Raw genomic sequence first — 16,148 nt, 5'->3', positions numbered from 1 at the left:
TTTCTCAGAGGGTTGTGAGACTATTAAACTCCTTGCCACAGAGAGCTGTGTGTGGGGCGTGGGGGGGGGGGGGGGGGGGGGGGGTGGGGGGGAGCAGAGTCCTTGTGTATATTTAAGGCTGCAATAGATATATTCTTGAGCAATACGGGAATCAAGGAAAACTGGGAAAACACAGGAAAGTGGACGTGAGGAATATTAGATTAGCCATGATTCTAATGACTGGCAGAGCAGAGTTAAGGGGCCAAACAGCCTACTCCTGTATCTATTTCTGATGGTCTTATAGTAATGGTTTTCTGTAAGGACTGTAATTCAGTGGAGAGTGCATTGTGTGAAAGAGTTATAAGCACAAAAGAGTTCATTTTGTTTAGTTAATGTATTTAGTCATTTTACAGTAAAAATCTTAAAACATAAAATCTTATGGTATCATCATTTTCAGCTACCATTTCCAAATATTAAACTTCATATTACTACTTCTGAATATTTCCTAATGACCTCCTTTATAACTGACATTTCAATGAAAGACATTTTGTTTAATTTGAATGTAAAGAATTGAAGATGACAAGGAATACTCAGCCTCGAGATAATGGACTAGAAAGTGATTTAAAAACTCAATCCATATAAAGAAGCTTAGATGTCTGATTCATTAAATGTTGAACAGGTTCTTCACTGCTGGATGGCTCTTTACTTTGAAGGAAATACAGTCAAAAAAATTAAGTGACTGCCACCAAAAGAGTAAGTGTATTTTAAAAAGATTCATGTGGAGTGAGTGGGATGAGAAATGCTGATTTGAGCTGTACAGTCCTCTTGATGGCTATTACCAGCTACAATCATTCTCTCGCTTACTGTCCTTTCCCCAGTTTCAAACATAGCCCTGAGGACTTCACTCAATGAGGCTAATGACCTATACTGCATTTCAGAGACAGGCCAGCTACCTGCAAATGGACAGTAAGTGCTGGGAACTCATCCAGTTTATTGAAATGTGACCCAAAACCCATTTTCAGAGCAGCATGGGCCTCCCATTGGGGAGCACACTGCGCTCACAGCACCAAGGTTTACTGCATTGAGTGAAGAACTAGAGCAGACAAATTCCGATACCTCACAAAGCTCTACAGAACTTCACTGAATTATTTTGACAACACCTTCCTCTCCCTTGGCTTCTGTCACTGAGAAGCAGAGGACAGCATTATTAGGGAAATGCCACTCATCCAAATTGCCCTCGAAGATAGATGGCATGTTGATTCAAACATGGATTCTGTTTCCTTTCCTGGCACTCAATCCTAATTCCGAGAGTCCCCAAGGTAGTTGATGGAACACCGCCTGCATTAATTCAAGAAACAGGGCCACCTTCTCAAATCAGTCAGGAACTGGCTGTTAAGGGCAGCATTCACCACTCCTTGAGAGCAAATACATTATTCTGGCTCAGCCATACATCAGCCAGTCAGTATATAACAATCCCGGAAGATAATGACATCAGTATAAAACAATCTATTGATTATGCATAATGAAAATGAAACATTATTGGAATTCAGTTCCCTTTCTGCTCCATATTTAGTGTACTTCAATATGGCTGCATAAGTTCCCATTTTGCACGTTTTTTTGTATTACAAGTAGACAACCCTTTATCTGAAATCCCGAAATCCGAGCAGCTCTGAAATCCAAAGGTATTTTTGTGAAGTTTTTATCTCATTAACAAGGTTGTTTGGCGTGCAAATAGTTAACTCAACTCCACACCCACTCAATGCATGTCACTTAGATGTGATGTGTTGGTGGGGGGAGCGGCATGGCCTATCACTGACAGGCCTCAATTCTGTTTCAGGACCCATTTTACGCAAAGTAAGTCTGCTGTTTGGTAAGATTTTTAAAACTTTCACCATCAAACTGTCATTTAATCTGGAATTCGAAAAATTCTGAATTCCGAAAACCAGCTGGTCCCGAGCATTTCAGATAAAGGATTGTGCACCTGTACCAACTCATTCGAAAAAGTACAGATTGAATTTATGTGAGCTCATCAATCAGTGTGATAGAAATTAAAATCAGAAAGAGGCTATTTGGCCCAATAAGTCTGCACTGACCTTCTGAAGAGCATCCCATCCAGACTCAGCCCCCTGCCCCATCCCCATAAACCTTCATCGCTGGTCCACTTCGCTTCAACATCCCTGGACACTACAGGCAATTTACTGCGGCCTATCCACCTAATCTGCACAGCTTTGGACTGAGGGAGGAAACTGAGCACTCTTACAGAGAGGAAATTCATTCCAACTGTTAAAGGTAATCTTGAAAATAAATATTATTTACATATATCGTACAAATAAAAATATATTAATTCCACGTATTTTTGTGTTACTAAGTAAGTGAAATCTGATGATAAGTGAATCCCCCAATACCTCAGTTTTCTCGTTTTAGAGTAACTTAAGAACAAAGGAAATTTACAGACCAGGAACAGGCCCTTCGGCCCTCCAAGCCTGAGCCGATCCAAATGTACAGTCTAAACCTGTTGGTCAATTCCTAAGCATCTATATCCCTCTGCTCCCCAACTTCTCATGCATCTGTCCAGACGCATTTTAAATGAATCTACCGTGCCTGCCTCTACCACCTCTGCTGGCAACGTGTTCCAGCAGAGACAGGCCGCCTACTTGCGGAGCGATTCAGAGAGCACCTCTGGGCCACCCGGACGAACCAACCCAACCACCCTGTAGCACAGCATTTCAACTCCCCCTCCCACTCCACCGAGGATATGCAGGTCATTGGACTCATCCACCGCCAAACCACAACAACGCGACGGTCGGAGGAGGAGCGTCTTATCTTCCGACTGGGAACCCTCCAACCACAGGGGATGAACTTGGACTTCACCAGTTTCTTCATCCCCCCTCCCCCCACCTTGTCTCAGCCGAATCCCTCCAGCCCGGCACCGCCTTCCTGACCTGCAGTCTTCTTCTTGACCTCTCAGCCTCCATCCTACTCCGACCTATCACCCTCACCTTGACCTCTTTCCACCTATCACATTTCCAACGCCCCTCCTCCAAGTCCCTCCTCCCTACCTTTTATCTTCTCCTGCTGAACACTCTCTGCTCATTCCTGAAGAAGGGCCTGTGCCCGAAACGTCGAATCTCCTGTTCCCTGGATGCTGCCTGACCTGCTGTGCTGTTCCAGCAATAAAGTTTCAACTTTGATCTCCAGCATCTGCAGACCTCACTTTCTCAACGTGTTCCAAACGCCCACCACCCTCTGTGGGAAGTACTTGCCGCATGTATCCCCCTTAAACGTTCCATCTCTCACCTTGAAAGCATGGTCTCTCGTTATTGAATCCTTCACCCTGGGAAAAAGTTTGTCTCTATCCACCCTGTCTATACCCTTCATGATTTTGTAAACCTCAATCAGGTCCCCCCTCAATCTCCTTTTTTCTCATGAAAATAAACCTAACCTACTCAACCTCTCTTCATAGCTAGCACCTTCCATACCAGGCAACATCCTCATAAACCTTCTCTGCACCCTCTCCAAAGCATCCACATCCTTTTGGTAATGTGGCAACCAGAACTGTACACAATATTCTAAATGCGGCCCAACCAATGTTACAATTTTAACATGACTTGCCAGCTCTTATATTCAATACCCCGTCCAATGAAGGCAAGCATACTATATGCCTTCTTGACCACTCTATCCACCTGTGCAGAACCTTCAGGGTACAATGGACCTGCACTCCCAGATCTCTCTGCCCATCAACTTTTCCCAAGGCTCTTCCGTTCATTGTATAATTCGCTCTAGGATTAGACTTGCCTAAATGCATCACCTCACATTTGTCTGGATTGAAAGCCATCTGCCACTTTTCCGCCCAACTCTCCAGTCTATCTATATCCTCCTGTATTCTCTGACAGTCCTGTTTGCTTTCTGCTACCCCACCAATCTTCGTGTCATCTGCAAACTTGCTGATCATACCAACAGTGCCCTCTTCTAGATCATTTATGTATATTACAAACAACAGTGGCCCCAATACTGACCCCTGTGGAACACCACTGATCACCTTTCTCCATTTCGAGAAACTCCCTTCAACTACTAGTCTCTATCTCCTGTTGCTCAACTAGTTCTTTATCCACCCAGCTAGAACACCCTGCACACCATGTGACTTCACTTTCTCCATTAGTCTACAATGGGGAACCTTATCAAATTTCCTAAATTCACCTAGTTAAATCACCGAGATTTCAGCTAGACCCACTGCTTGGGAATCCAACAATTCAGTGCCTTTTATCTGAAAATCTTATTAAAGCAGGATGTCAGAAAGGCAGTTTGAGCAGTCCTCATGAAGAAATGAAAAGGTGGTGGAAATAGGCAAATTTTGTGGTGGGCAGATGAGGCAGTGAACCTCAAATCTGTAGGTCTTGCCATCGAAGGTCGTGGGTAATGGAAAAGAGGGAACATATTCCTTGAGGGACTCTAAAGATGATTGTGTTCTCACTCATGCACATTGGTGAAGATTCAACTGGACATCCAGAAGAGGCACTCAAAGAGGATGAAAAGGTTGGTCATTGAAAGGCTGCAGATTAAGGAAGGCTGGTTAAAAAAATATATAGACGACAATGACAAGGAATATTGCTTATGTGTTTTATTTAGAAACTTTTCAGGTTGGAAACCTAATTGGAGGGATTGAGGTCTGAGTGCTGAAAAAGATTTTTAGACTTAGGGTGCAACTGAATGCCCACTTCAAAGCCTAATCCTGCTGCCACTATTTTCAACTAGAGACAGGTGAAGGACACGCCAAATGGGAAGTGTGGAAAGCAAACACGGACAGGATTGCTGCATTTTCCATGAATAGCTATCTCATTCAAAGGCACTCAGTGCCTGGTTGAGGTCCCCAGCCATGGAAGGAAGGGGCCCAGGAGCAATTACCCGCCTAGCCCTGTTCAGGGCACCAGTGACGAGGCCAGCATTTGTTGCCATCGCTAATTGTTCTTGCAAAGATGGTAAAGAACCACCTTCGTGACTGTTGCGATATGTGGAGGGTACATGCTCCCACCGTACTGTTAGGAAGAGAGTTCTAGGTTTTTGATCCAGTGACAGTGAAGGAACTGTTTTATAGTTCCAAGTCAGAATGCAACTACAGTGAGCAACACTGTTAAGAAATGTGTTTGTACTATGGACTGAAAAAACCTGCAAACAGCAGGAAACACAGAAGAAGAAATGAAAACAAATGCAACCCAAAACTCTGAAATTCAAAGGAATTGCAGTACCTTGTTTACATGTTTCATTTAGCATTCTTACTATAGTGGCTAGGTGAAGGATGAGGTCATGATCCCATATATCTGCTACCCTTCTCTTTCTAGGTAGTAGGGGTTTGGAAGAGGTATGGCCGAGGGGTTTGGAAGATGCTGTCTGAGAAGCCTTGGTGCACCTTGTAGATGTTACAGGCAAAGGTGAGGACTGCAGATGTTGGAGATTAGAGTCAAGAGTGTGGTGCTGGAAAAGTAGGTCAGACAGCATCCGAGGAGCAGGAAAATCAACGTTTCGGGCAAAAGCCCTTCATCAGGAGTCAGATTATGTTACACACTACTGCCTTGTAGATGTTACACACTACTGTCACTGTGCATTGGTGGTGGAGGGAGTAGATATTATATGTGGTGGACAGAGAACTAAATTATTTACATACAAACGATGAGATTGGTGTCCACATGGAGATACAGGATAGAAAGTAACAGAGACGAGAACAGTTGCAGAGAATGCAAGAGAAACTCAGCAAGTCAAGCTTCCTTTGTGTAGAGAGAAACATCGTTATGTTTTGAATCTGGTGTGATTCATCTTTAGAAGTTTCTCTTCTTTGGAACAGTTCTGAAGGAGAATTATACCTGACTTGAACCAATAACTCAGTTATTCTGTTTCTCCCCAGTTGCTGCCAGACCTGCTGAGTTTCTCCAGTGTTCTCTGAATTTGCTTCAGATTTCCAGCATCAACAGAATTTTGTTTTAATATGATGGCAGCCATGGTGTCTGGATGCAAGTAAATCTAGGGTATTGGAAAGGGAAGGAATCATGGAATCTCAAGATGAGGTGGAGAGGAACAAAGGGTGTATTAAGAACTTTTACTTCCTTTGTTTTCCACAAAACTGTTTTCAAAGGGGACTTTGAACATCTGCTCATGCCAACCACATGATGGTGTGGACAGGATAATATTTGTGCCAATTGGTTTCATAGTAAGTTCAATTGCCCGTTAGTTATTTATTTTAAAAAGGTGGATAAACGAGTGGGACTAGCCACTTGTAATTTTTTCTATGACCCCTCCCCTCTTCTCATCCCCCTGCAGAAAACACACCCTGCAGGAGACTGTTTAAATCCAGCCTACTAATTCTAAAGGGAACTTTATGGCATTCCTAACAATTCCGATGTCCTTGGTTAACGTGAGTGTTTGGAATATTACATGGAGCTCTTTCTTTCTTTTTTCAGAGGGTCCCCATCAGGTTTTGATGAATCTTACTTACTTTAACACGAATAATCCTTTACAATGAAGTTTCTTTGTGTGTTGTCAAGTTAATTTATTTGGACTGCCCCTCACAGATCTCCAACTGTGCTAGCGCACGCTAAATGAGCTCTAACCAGACTGCAGTATGCTAATTGCTTCACTTCTATTGTTCTCTGGTAAATGTTCCCTTGGTATAAATCCCAAAGTTCTATTAACTTTACAGTTAATACCACCAATATTACTTTTTTGTGCCAACCCCTGTAATGCTGCAATACCGAAATCTGGGTGGTGTATAATGGGTGCAGCGTGCTGTTAAAAATTCATGGGAAAATGCTTCTGGTCTCTTTAATATCTTGAATTCTTTCTCAGATTAAAATTCATTACTTCATGTCAGTTTGTGCACCATTCAGCTTCAGCAAAAAAAAATTAAGCATGCTCTTTTAATTAATTCAAAAACCTTTTACATCAGCTAAATCCTAATTTCAAAGCAAAAATTATCGATAGGTTTCCCACCTTATAATCTTAAACACAAAGGGGGATACCTGGAGAATGTTCTTCACTGGGCTCCTATATGTCCAGTGCCGAAGAACCAATTTAGACTGAGGAGGGATCTTTTCTATAGGTCTGGGACTTTCTGGGATTACCTTCGGAATCCTACCATATGTGCTGCAGATAGGGGTTAGGGTGACAGTGATGGACAGGGTTAGTATCTACAGGCTCTGTTCTGGGTGTCATCAGACTTGGGCTGAATAGTATTGTTTGATCCAAGTCTGGACGAGGATGGGAGCCAATGTTCTAGCTGTAAGTGCCTGCTGCTTAATCATGCGCAAATGTCTCTATTCTGCTGCTGTTGGCAGGTCCCCATCACAATATTTTTATAATATGTCCTTAATATTTAAAACAGGGTCATAGAGAGGCAAGATTCCATGTCAGAATTTCAATGTTGATGAGATTCAATAATTGCAGTCAAAATTCTATTAGGACACAGTGAGGTCTGCAGATGCTGGAGATCAGAGTTGAGAGTGTGTTGCTGGAAAAACACAGCAGGTCAAGCAGCATCCGAGAAGCAGGAAAATCGACATTTCCGGCCCGAAATGTCGACTTTCCTGCTCCTCAGATGCTGCCTGATCTGCTGTGCTTTTCTAGCAACACACTCTCAAGTCAAAATTCTATGCTTGTGAATATTATTTTCTCCCTCAGGAGTTAAAGGGCTCTTTTTTCCTGTAAATGTGTAACTGCATCCTAGCACAACTGTTCAGTATATCTTATCACAGTTTCTTGATATTTTCAATTAAAATCAGCGTGTGCTTTGATGTTGTCCTGGTTTTGAAGACTGAAGTGATATCTTATGGAGCACAAGACAGTTCAAAAACTAAGTAGCAATTTCCAAACGGGAGTCATGGTATTTTTTCATAAGTATGTTGATAAAAGCCTACCTTAAGGCATGAGGAGCTTTAGATTCACCTAATGAGTAATCTGAGATGTGAGGGCTAAAATGATCCAAAGTGGAAGAAGATTTGATAAGGTTCAATATTATATGAGGAACATAAAACAAGATAAGCTGCATTGTTCTACTTGGGGGTTGGAATCTAAAACATAGGAAAGTCTTGTTACATCTGGACATGGTGTTGGTAAGGCCACACTTGGGAGTACAGTGTACAGTTTGGGCCCCTTTATTTACAAAAGGACATATTGTTATTGGAGGCTATTCAAAAATGATTCACTGTACTGATTCCTATGATGAAGGGGGTGACTTGCAAAAACTGCTAAACAGGTTTGGCATTTATTCATTCGGCTTTGGGGGGGGGGGGGGCGGGTTCCTATTAAAATGTACAAGATCCTGAAAGGGCCTGACAGGTTAGATGTTGATAGGATGTTTTTATGAGTGGGGGAATCTCAAACTCAGGTAAAAACAATGACTGCAGATGCTGGAAACCAGAGAGGTGCTGGAAAAGCACAGCAGTTCAGGCACCAGCTGAGGAGCAGTAAAATCGATGTTTCGGGTTGATGAAGGGCTTTTGCCCGAAACGTCGATTTTTACTGCTCCTCGGATGCTGCCTGAACTGCTGTGCTTTTCCAGCACCTCTCTAATTGAATTTCAAACTCAGGGAAGGAGTAGAGGAGCATTCATTTAAAACTGAGATGCAAAGGAATTTCTCCTCTCAGATTGTAGTGAATTCTGTACACTGAAGACTAGATGACTGAAAGCATTTAAAGACAAGGTTGATGGATTTTTTTTCAAATATTGAGGATTTAAGGCTATGAGGAGTTGGCATGATAAAGGAATTGAGGCCTGGGGCAGATCAGCAATGATCTAATAAAATCAAACCCGGTCACAATAAATATGCTACTTATATGACACTTCAATGCAACGTAAGTATGGATCTTTCCTCATGTTATCGTTCATAATCTTCCCCTTGATACCCACAACTTTAGAATAATTTTAAAATGCTGTTAAACATTATTTATTCTATTTCTTTACTTAATTAAATGGTGCACTCAACACGTTATCTGTTTTCGGCACTAAATATATGAAATAGCAGTAAGCAGATGCTGATTGCTCGCAGAACACCAGTGATATTACAGACCTGTTCGGTAGCCTGTGTTGTTTAGAAACACAGCAAAAGTACGTGTTTCATGCGTAGCCTGCCAGGAAGGTGAGGAACAGTTCTCGTTGTTTGTGTAAGTATTGTGATTGTGGACGTACTTTCCAGTCAGCATGGAAGATCGCGATGGACAGCACATTGGAGTGGTTACAAAGGCATTGGTGAAATGAGCACCACCTTGCTCCATGAGTCTTCTCGTTTTGTTCATCACCTGAAGGGAACCTGAAAATGTAACATCAGGAAAGAGAATCATAAAAACATCCAGTGCTTACAAATTGTCGAGCATCACCATTCAGTTGATTACCATATCTATTTGATTGTAAATACTAGAAAAATAAAACAATCCAAAGTAAGGACAAAATTAATATCAGAAATACTCAAAAATTTACCATTTGTAGAAAGGGAAATGGAGTTGACCTCTGATTAATGCACCTAACACTAGGGGCAATTTAGCCAATTCACCTGACCTGCACATCTTTGGACTGTGGGAGGAAACAGGAGCACCCGGAGGAAACTGGGAAAAATGGAATAGATGTCAAGCAAGTAAAAGCGAAAAGGGTGAAAAAAAAGAAGAAAAAGGAAGTTAAATAAAAAACAAAGAAGTGCAGATGCTAGAAATCGGGAACACTGCTAGGAAAGCTCAGCGGGTCAGACCTGCCAGCTTTCTGTTTTTGGAAAAAGGCAGTTGCTGGCAGGAAAGACAGGAGACAGTAAATAACAAAAAGGTTGATCATGCAGGGCCAAAGACAATGACAATGGGACAACTAAAGAAACAAAACAATTTGTCTAAAGCAGGTGTGAATGATAGAATCAAAACCCAAAGAACTGCAGATGCTGCAAATCAGAGATAAAAACAGAAGTTGCTGGAAACGTTCTGGCAGCATCTGTGAAAAGAAATCAGAATTAACATTTCAGGTCCAGTAAGCCTTCTGAGCAATGGTCACCGGACCCGAAACATTAACTCTGATTTCTCTTGACAGATGCTACCAGACCTGCTGAGCTTTTCCAGCAATTTCAGTGAATGATAGAATGGTGACCAGCTGCCATTCAAAAGCAGGGGCGGCATGGTGGCTCATTGGTTAGCACTGCTGCCTCACAGCACCAGGGTCCCAGGTTCGATTCCAGCCTCGGGCGACTGTCTGTGTGGAGTTTGCACATTCTCCCGTGCCTGCGTGGGTTTCCTCCGGGTGCTCCTGTTTCCTCCCACAGTCCAAAGATGAGCAGGTCAGGTGAATTGGCCATGCTAAATTGCCCCTAGTGTTAGGTGCATTAATCAGAGGGAAATGGGTCTAGGTGGGTTACTCTTCGGGGGGTCGGTGTGGACTTGCTGGGCTGAATGGCCTGTTTCCACACTGTAGGGAATCTAATCTAATCTAAATTCAAGAGAAGAAAAAACAGAAACCTACAAAGAACAAAACAGGGGATTACGGTATGAAATTGTTGAACTCAATGACAAGCCTGGAAGGCTATAAAGAGTCCAATCAGAAGATAAAATGCTGTTCCTTGTGTTTAAGTTCAGCCTCATGAGAATACTGTAAGAGGTTGAGGAATTAATGTGAGGGCAAGGTGGAAAATTTATTCAGCTCATCCAAATGTACTGTGTTTGCAAACACAATTCCTCATTCCAGAACAGTCAGATGTATCCTCTGTTCCTTAGCATTACAACAGCCTCTTGATCACAATGCCAAATTACAAACCATAACTAAACAAAGTCTTGCTGGAGGAGGGTTGCTGACCTTCGAGTGTAGGAGGTTGGAGATGACCTTGTGGGCCCATCTTTGCACGTGGTGCGGCACTCTGGGCTAGGCAAAAGCAAGAGTGTTTGCAGTGTTGGGAAGATAAATGCTGTCATCCTCAGAGGGGACAGCACCTTTGTTTCCATACAGCCACTGACACTCCACTAGGTCTTTCAAGATTTCGAACAGTATGCTGAAAGTCAGATTGCTAAAACTGCTCTCCTGCATGCCCTCTGAAAACTGTCAATAGCAGCCATGATGGCATGCGGCAGCAGGCTGATGCTGCATGAGATTCTGCTGAGCTTGCATATAGCCATCAGGCAGCCTCTGTTTGTGTGGCCCCGGAGGCTGAAGTATTGGCCATGTGGCTCAGTCCATAAGCACAGGAATGGAGTTTCTTATTATTCATTCACGGGATCTGGGCATCGCTGGTTAGGCCAGCATTTATTGTCCATCCTAACTGCCCAGACAGAACATAGAACATGGAGCAAGTTTGGTGCTAGACGTCCTCATTCCTCCTCTCAGTGACCATAGGCTTTTTGGCAGGAGGCCCATTTCCCACCAGTGAATAAATAAGAAGAAAAGGCAGCCAATGATCCAAGAATCTCTGTGTGCAGAGATACACTCATATTGTTCTGTATGCCAAGTGAGCAAAGATCTCAGCTGAATCCTTTGTAGCATAACCCATTATGATCCATCTTGTGGTGATCTCTTTGGGCACTTTGCTCTCCTAGCTCTGACCACTGGTTAGTTGTACTCAATATTTCCCTCCCCTCTAAAGCAACTGAGCTGGTAGGTGCAAATGTGGGAATAGGTAACTGTATTTCTTCCTCATCACTAAATTCTTGATGTATCACTGTTTGCTATTCCCTCACTGCCTGGCCAAGTTACAGTTCTTGGAGAACAGCAGGTTTGTGTTGAGGGTCTTGTTTCAACCTTGTGCCATTTCTAAATCAGAATGGAGCATACAAACACAATTAAGCATTGATAGTTTCAACATGTGCGGCCATTGAACTTCTAGGATCATAGATCACACCCAGATCCTTGGGGTTACATTAACTGCAATATTTACCTGCTGCCATTGCTTTTTCAGGGTTTGGCTGGAGGATTTTAAGGTCCTCTGTGCAAAGAGGGTCTCTCTCCTCTTGTCCATTTCCTACACCAGCTAATGTGCATCGGAAAGCCTTGAAGCACACTCTCTGTTGTGCCGTACCATTTCTCAGTGTCCTTCTCACTCAGATATACTTCCCCAGGGGCTGATGGTACATATCCAACCAATATGCACTTTCTCTTTAAGTACTGCAGGCTGCCTGGTTAGAGTAGTTTTAAATGGTGTTAGCCTCTTATAATTTTGTACCCTGTTTCTAGGTGTGCAGCCACTCTATATTATGCACAGTGTGGGTGCACATCAAGATTGTAGTGATGAGCAGGAAACTCAAAGTTTGTTTGTTGACTGAATCGGAAGGAACTACTGTGGGTTAATTCCACATTGTAATCCCTGGGCTCACTTTCAAACCTTATCAAATTTCACAGTACATCTTTTTCACCAAGTGGAGAGATAAATATTAGTCAGGATGCCAGGAAGAACACTCATGCATATTTTTTGTTCCAGCAACTGATACCAGTGATCTCTTCTGTCTCAAATTCATCCTATAAAGCAGCAACAAATATTATGCATCGTTTAATGTAAAACTCACTTTTGGTAACTTTTTTTACACAATGCAAGTTTGTGTTTTATAGTTAGTTGTTCTCTTGTTGGGAAAGATCCTGTCCCAAGATGTCTACGATTTCCCCAGAAATAGCAAACGTAGAAAATTGTTGGTCAGATATGCGATCCTACTGACAGAAAGTAACCCCTTTGAATTTAGATTCATTGTAAAACATGAGCTTGTAACCTTGGCCAATTCGTTGTGTGTGGCATTTCTTTATGAATAACAAACAGTCACTCTGGGAATCTTTACTTTAACATAATAAGAAAGAATGATGTGAAAAGTAAACCAAGTCTTTTCAGAGTTACCCATGGTTCTGTGTAAATCTGAAAGACATTCAGGCTGCAGGAGCAAATTCAGCCTGTTTTACCATCTGCACAGGCAGACAGTCCAAACTAATCGCAAAGGCAATTTATTCATTTTTTTCCCAGGCTACTCAAACCTTTTGCAGGCTATTATTTGTGACTATAGGCCCGTTTACACTGAGAAGGGTCTACCAGCATGAAAGCTCTATTAAGACTCTGCAGAAAATGCTTCCATCTATAAATGTCTTTTGAATTGCTAATTCTGGTATAAACACATATAAAAAGCACATTTGCTTAGAGTAGTCAGAAAGTAGCTTTGAAGCATAGCAAATAATTACTTGCAGTAAAAACGGTTTTGCACGTCCCACAAATCCGAACTTTTACAATGACTCAGGGTAGTGTTCTTTACCTCCTATATTGATGCCTAATATGCGTGCAGTGATTATAAGGCACAGAATGATCCAAAGATAGGATAGTTGAATAATTCAAAGCAGGCAAATTGAAATAAAGTATACAAATATGGCAAAAAGAACACCACATGCAATTCCAGTTATAAACTATGTTGCTAGCAAACAACAAAATAAGGAACCAAAAAACAAGATTTCCAGTTTTCAAGAGTAATCATTATTTATTTAGTCCCTTTGGACTAGGGTATATTTTTGATGGTTTACGCTTAGAGTTCTGCTCTCTGTTTGACGATGAGCTCCATGGCATAAAACTAGAAATTTGATATCAAATAAATGTTCATGAAAAACATAACTAAGAAAAAGCTAACCAAAATCCATCAGATTTATATTGAGTATATCCTCTTTCTTGAGATCTACACAATCTACATGCAGGTCTACAAAAACATTCACAGTTTTGTTCTAGACTTGATGACTTCTTTAACGTGGCTGGAGATAGTGAGGACTGCAGTTGCTGGAAATTCAGAGTCAATAAAATGTGAGCTGGAAAAAGCACAGACGGTCAAGCAGCATCAGAGGAGCAGGAAGGTCAAGCAGCATCAGAGGAGCAGGAAGGTCAAGCAGGATGTTTCAGGCAGAACCTTTCATCAGTAATCACTTTGCTACCTGGTTTGGTTTAGACTTCAAAATCATCAAAGGTGTTGCAGTAGTCTTGGTGACGCACTTGTCAGTAGCTTGTGCCAAATCATTTCCAATGCCAAAAGGTCTGTTTCCACAGTGATCCATTAATCAAATAATTGTCCATGGAATCTTGTGATATCAAATACCAGAGCAAGTATCTCATGCTCCATGTTTGAGTAATTGGATTGCACTTGCAATAGTTAAGGATTGCGGTAGACGTTTGAAGCCCAATGCATGTAGTTTACCATCTTTCATAAAGCACACTTCAAGCTCGTTTCAAGATGTGCAGCCTTGAAGGCCTCCTTAATTGGGCTACACGAATGTAGAATGCATATCTCTTCTGACATTGCCTTTTTAATTGATTCGAACGCATTCAAGGTCCTCCTGCCATACATGTAGGTCATCCTTCTTTAATAGCTTGCTGAATTAGCAAAGTTGGGTATGAATGTCATAGAGAGGTTGAAGAATCCATCTCTGCAAAGCTTCTGTGTTTTGTGGGATAGTTACATTATACACCTTCATTACAGAATGGATCTTGAAACTCATATAAATAAAGCTGACAAGACTAATCTGACTACATTCACATGGCATTTCTTTCTGACAAGCTGCTGCCATTGCAATAAATTTCAGTCACACCCTCTTTGATTTTTTCCATCACCACAACCATATTTGCATTACATATACATCCAGGAACATTTTCTTTAATTCCATCCATTTGCTGCTGGAACAGATCCTGACTGTTGGATGAACCAAAAGGTTATCACTGGAAGTAGTTACGGCATCCCTGAATTAGTTTTCTCTTCAGATCCTCTACCAGTTGAGCCAACCAATAGCCATGTTTAGTGTACAAACTGGAGAAAATCTTTGCTCCTGTGAAGTTGGAATTCAGTTCCCCTGGTGTGGAATCTCATGTGAGCAATGCTTTAGAGCAAGATTTAGATGTCTTGGGTCTAAGCATTCTGGAATTGTTCCATCTTTCAGCACGTGTGATAGAAATGCAACCAGTCAGAACACCGATACACACAATGGAAGTTGCAGGTTTGAAAGATGCTTATGGGGAGCCATTCACAAATTGTTGTATTGAATTCGATAAATGGTATGTATAAGTGGGCTTCATTGCTCTGAGTTGGTTCGAGCTTCTTGAGTGTGAACAAAGTAGCTTTCATTTTTGCGAGTGACAAGTATTCCTTTACCACAGGAGGAATTTCTTCTCTAAGAGGGTAGTGAATCTATGGAATTCTTTACTGCAGAGGACTGTGGAAGCTGGGTCTTAAAGTATATTCAAAGCTGAAATAGATAGATTTAGGGATTCAAGGATTTTAAGGATTATCAGACTAGCCATGTTCTCAATGAATGGCAGAGCTGACTCAAGGAGCTGAATGGGTTTATTTCTGCTCCTACGTCTCAAGATCTGTGGTCTCATACTCTTCACTCTGTTGGACAGATTTTGGGGAATCAGAAAGCATGTTGCTCATCACAAAATATCCAAACTGCTCTTAAAGCTGAAATATTTATATGGCTGGGCCAGTTATATCTCTGTGCAATGATGATTCCCCAGGATATTGACAGAGGGAAATTTAATCACAGCAAAGAGGAAATGATTAAAATATTTCTGATTCAATTTGGTAATTGCCTGGCATTTGTAAAGCTTAATATTACTTGTCACTATTGTCAAGACTGAATGTTGTCAAAGGCTTGCCCGCTTACTGGCACTGAATGATCTGAAGAGTGGCAAATAATACGCAACATTGTGCAATGGTGAGAAGGTTATCGATGAAGCAGGAGGAGATGGTTGACCTAGGACAGTACCCTAAGAAACTCCTGTAACAATATCCTGCGGTTGAAATGACTGACTTCCAACAATTACAACCATTTCCTTTGTGCTAGATAAGACTCCAACTAGTGGAAAGTTTTCCCCTGATTCCCATTCACATCCACTTTACTGGGGCTCAGTCACATGTTGCCTGGTGCCAGCCAGCTTAGCTAGGGACATAACAAGTTCTGGAACATAAATCTTCAGTACTGCTGGAATGTTACCAGAACACACAGCCTGGGCTGTACTCAGTGCCTGCAGTCATTTCTTCCATTGGCTAGACCAGTATTTGTTACACATCCCTTGCCCTTGGGAAAGTAGTGGTGAATTGCCTTCTTGAACCACTGCAGTCCATGTCAGTACGTATATCAACAATGTTGTTAGGGAGAAAGTTCCAGGATTTTGATCCAGTGCCAGTGAGGAAACACTGGCATAGATCCAAGACAAGAT

The 16,148-nt window shown here is 41.9% G+C and overlaps 1 protein-coding gene across 3 annotated transcripts in view; it reads right to left on the bottom strand.

Moving 5' to 3' along the window:
• sulf1 (sulfatase 1) overlaps positions 1-16,148 on the bottom strand; it is a 388,338-nt gene that overhangs the window by 102,649 nt on the left and 269,541 nt on the right. For all 3 annotated transcript variants that reach the window (XM_087985955.1, XM_087985957.1, XM_087985956.1), the window contains exon 5: positions 9,033-9,272. In XM_087985955.1, the coding sequence (XP_087842081.1) occupies positions 9,033-9,272 (240 nt within the window). The remainder of the gene's footprint in view (positions 1-9,032; positions 9,273-16,148) is intronic.

The sequence above is a fragment of the Chiloscyllium plagiosum genome, unplaced genomic scaffold (genome assembly GCF_037043375.1).
Source record: "Chiloscyllium plagiosum isolate Xiang-an unplaced genomic scaffold, Cpla_swu_hap1 HiC_scaffold_4, whole genome shotgun sequence".
Classification (NCBI taxonomy): domain Eukaryota; kingdom Metazoa; phylum Chordata; class Chondrichthyes; order Orectolobiformes; family Hemiscylliidae; genus Chiloscyllium; species Chiloscyllium plagiosum.
This window is presented reverse-complemented; position numbering and strand designations above follow the sequence as displayed.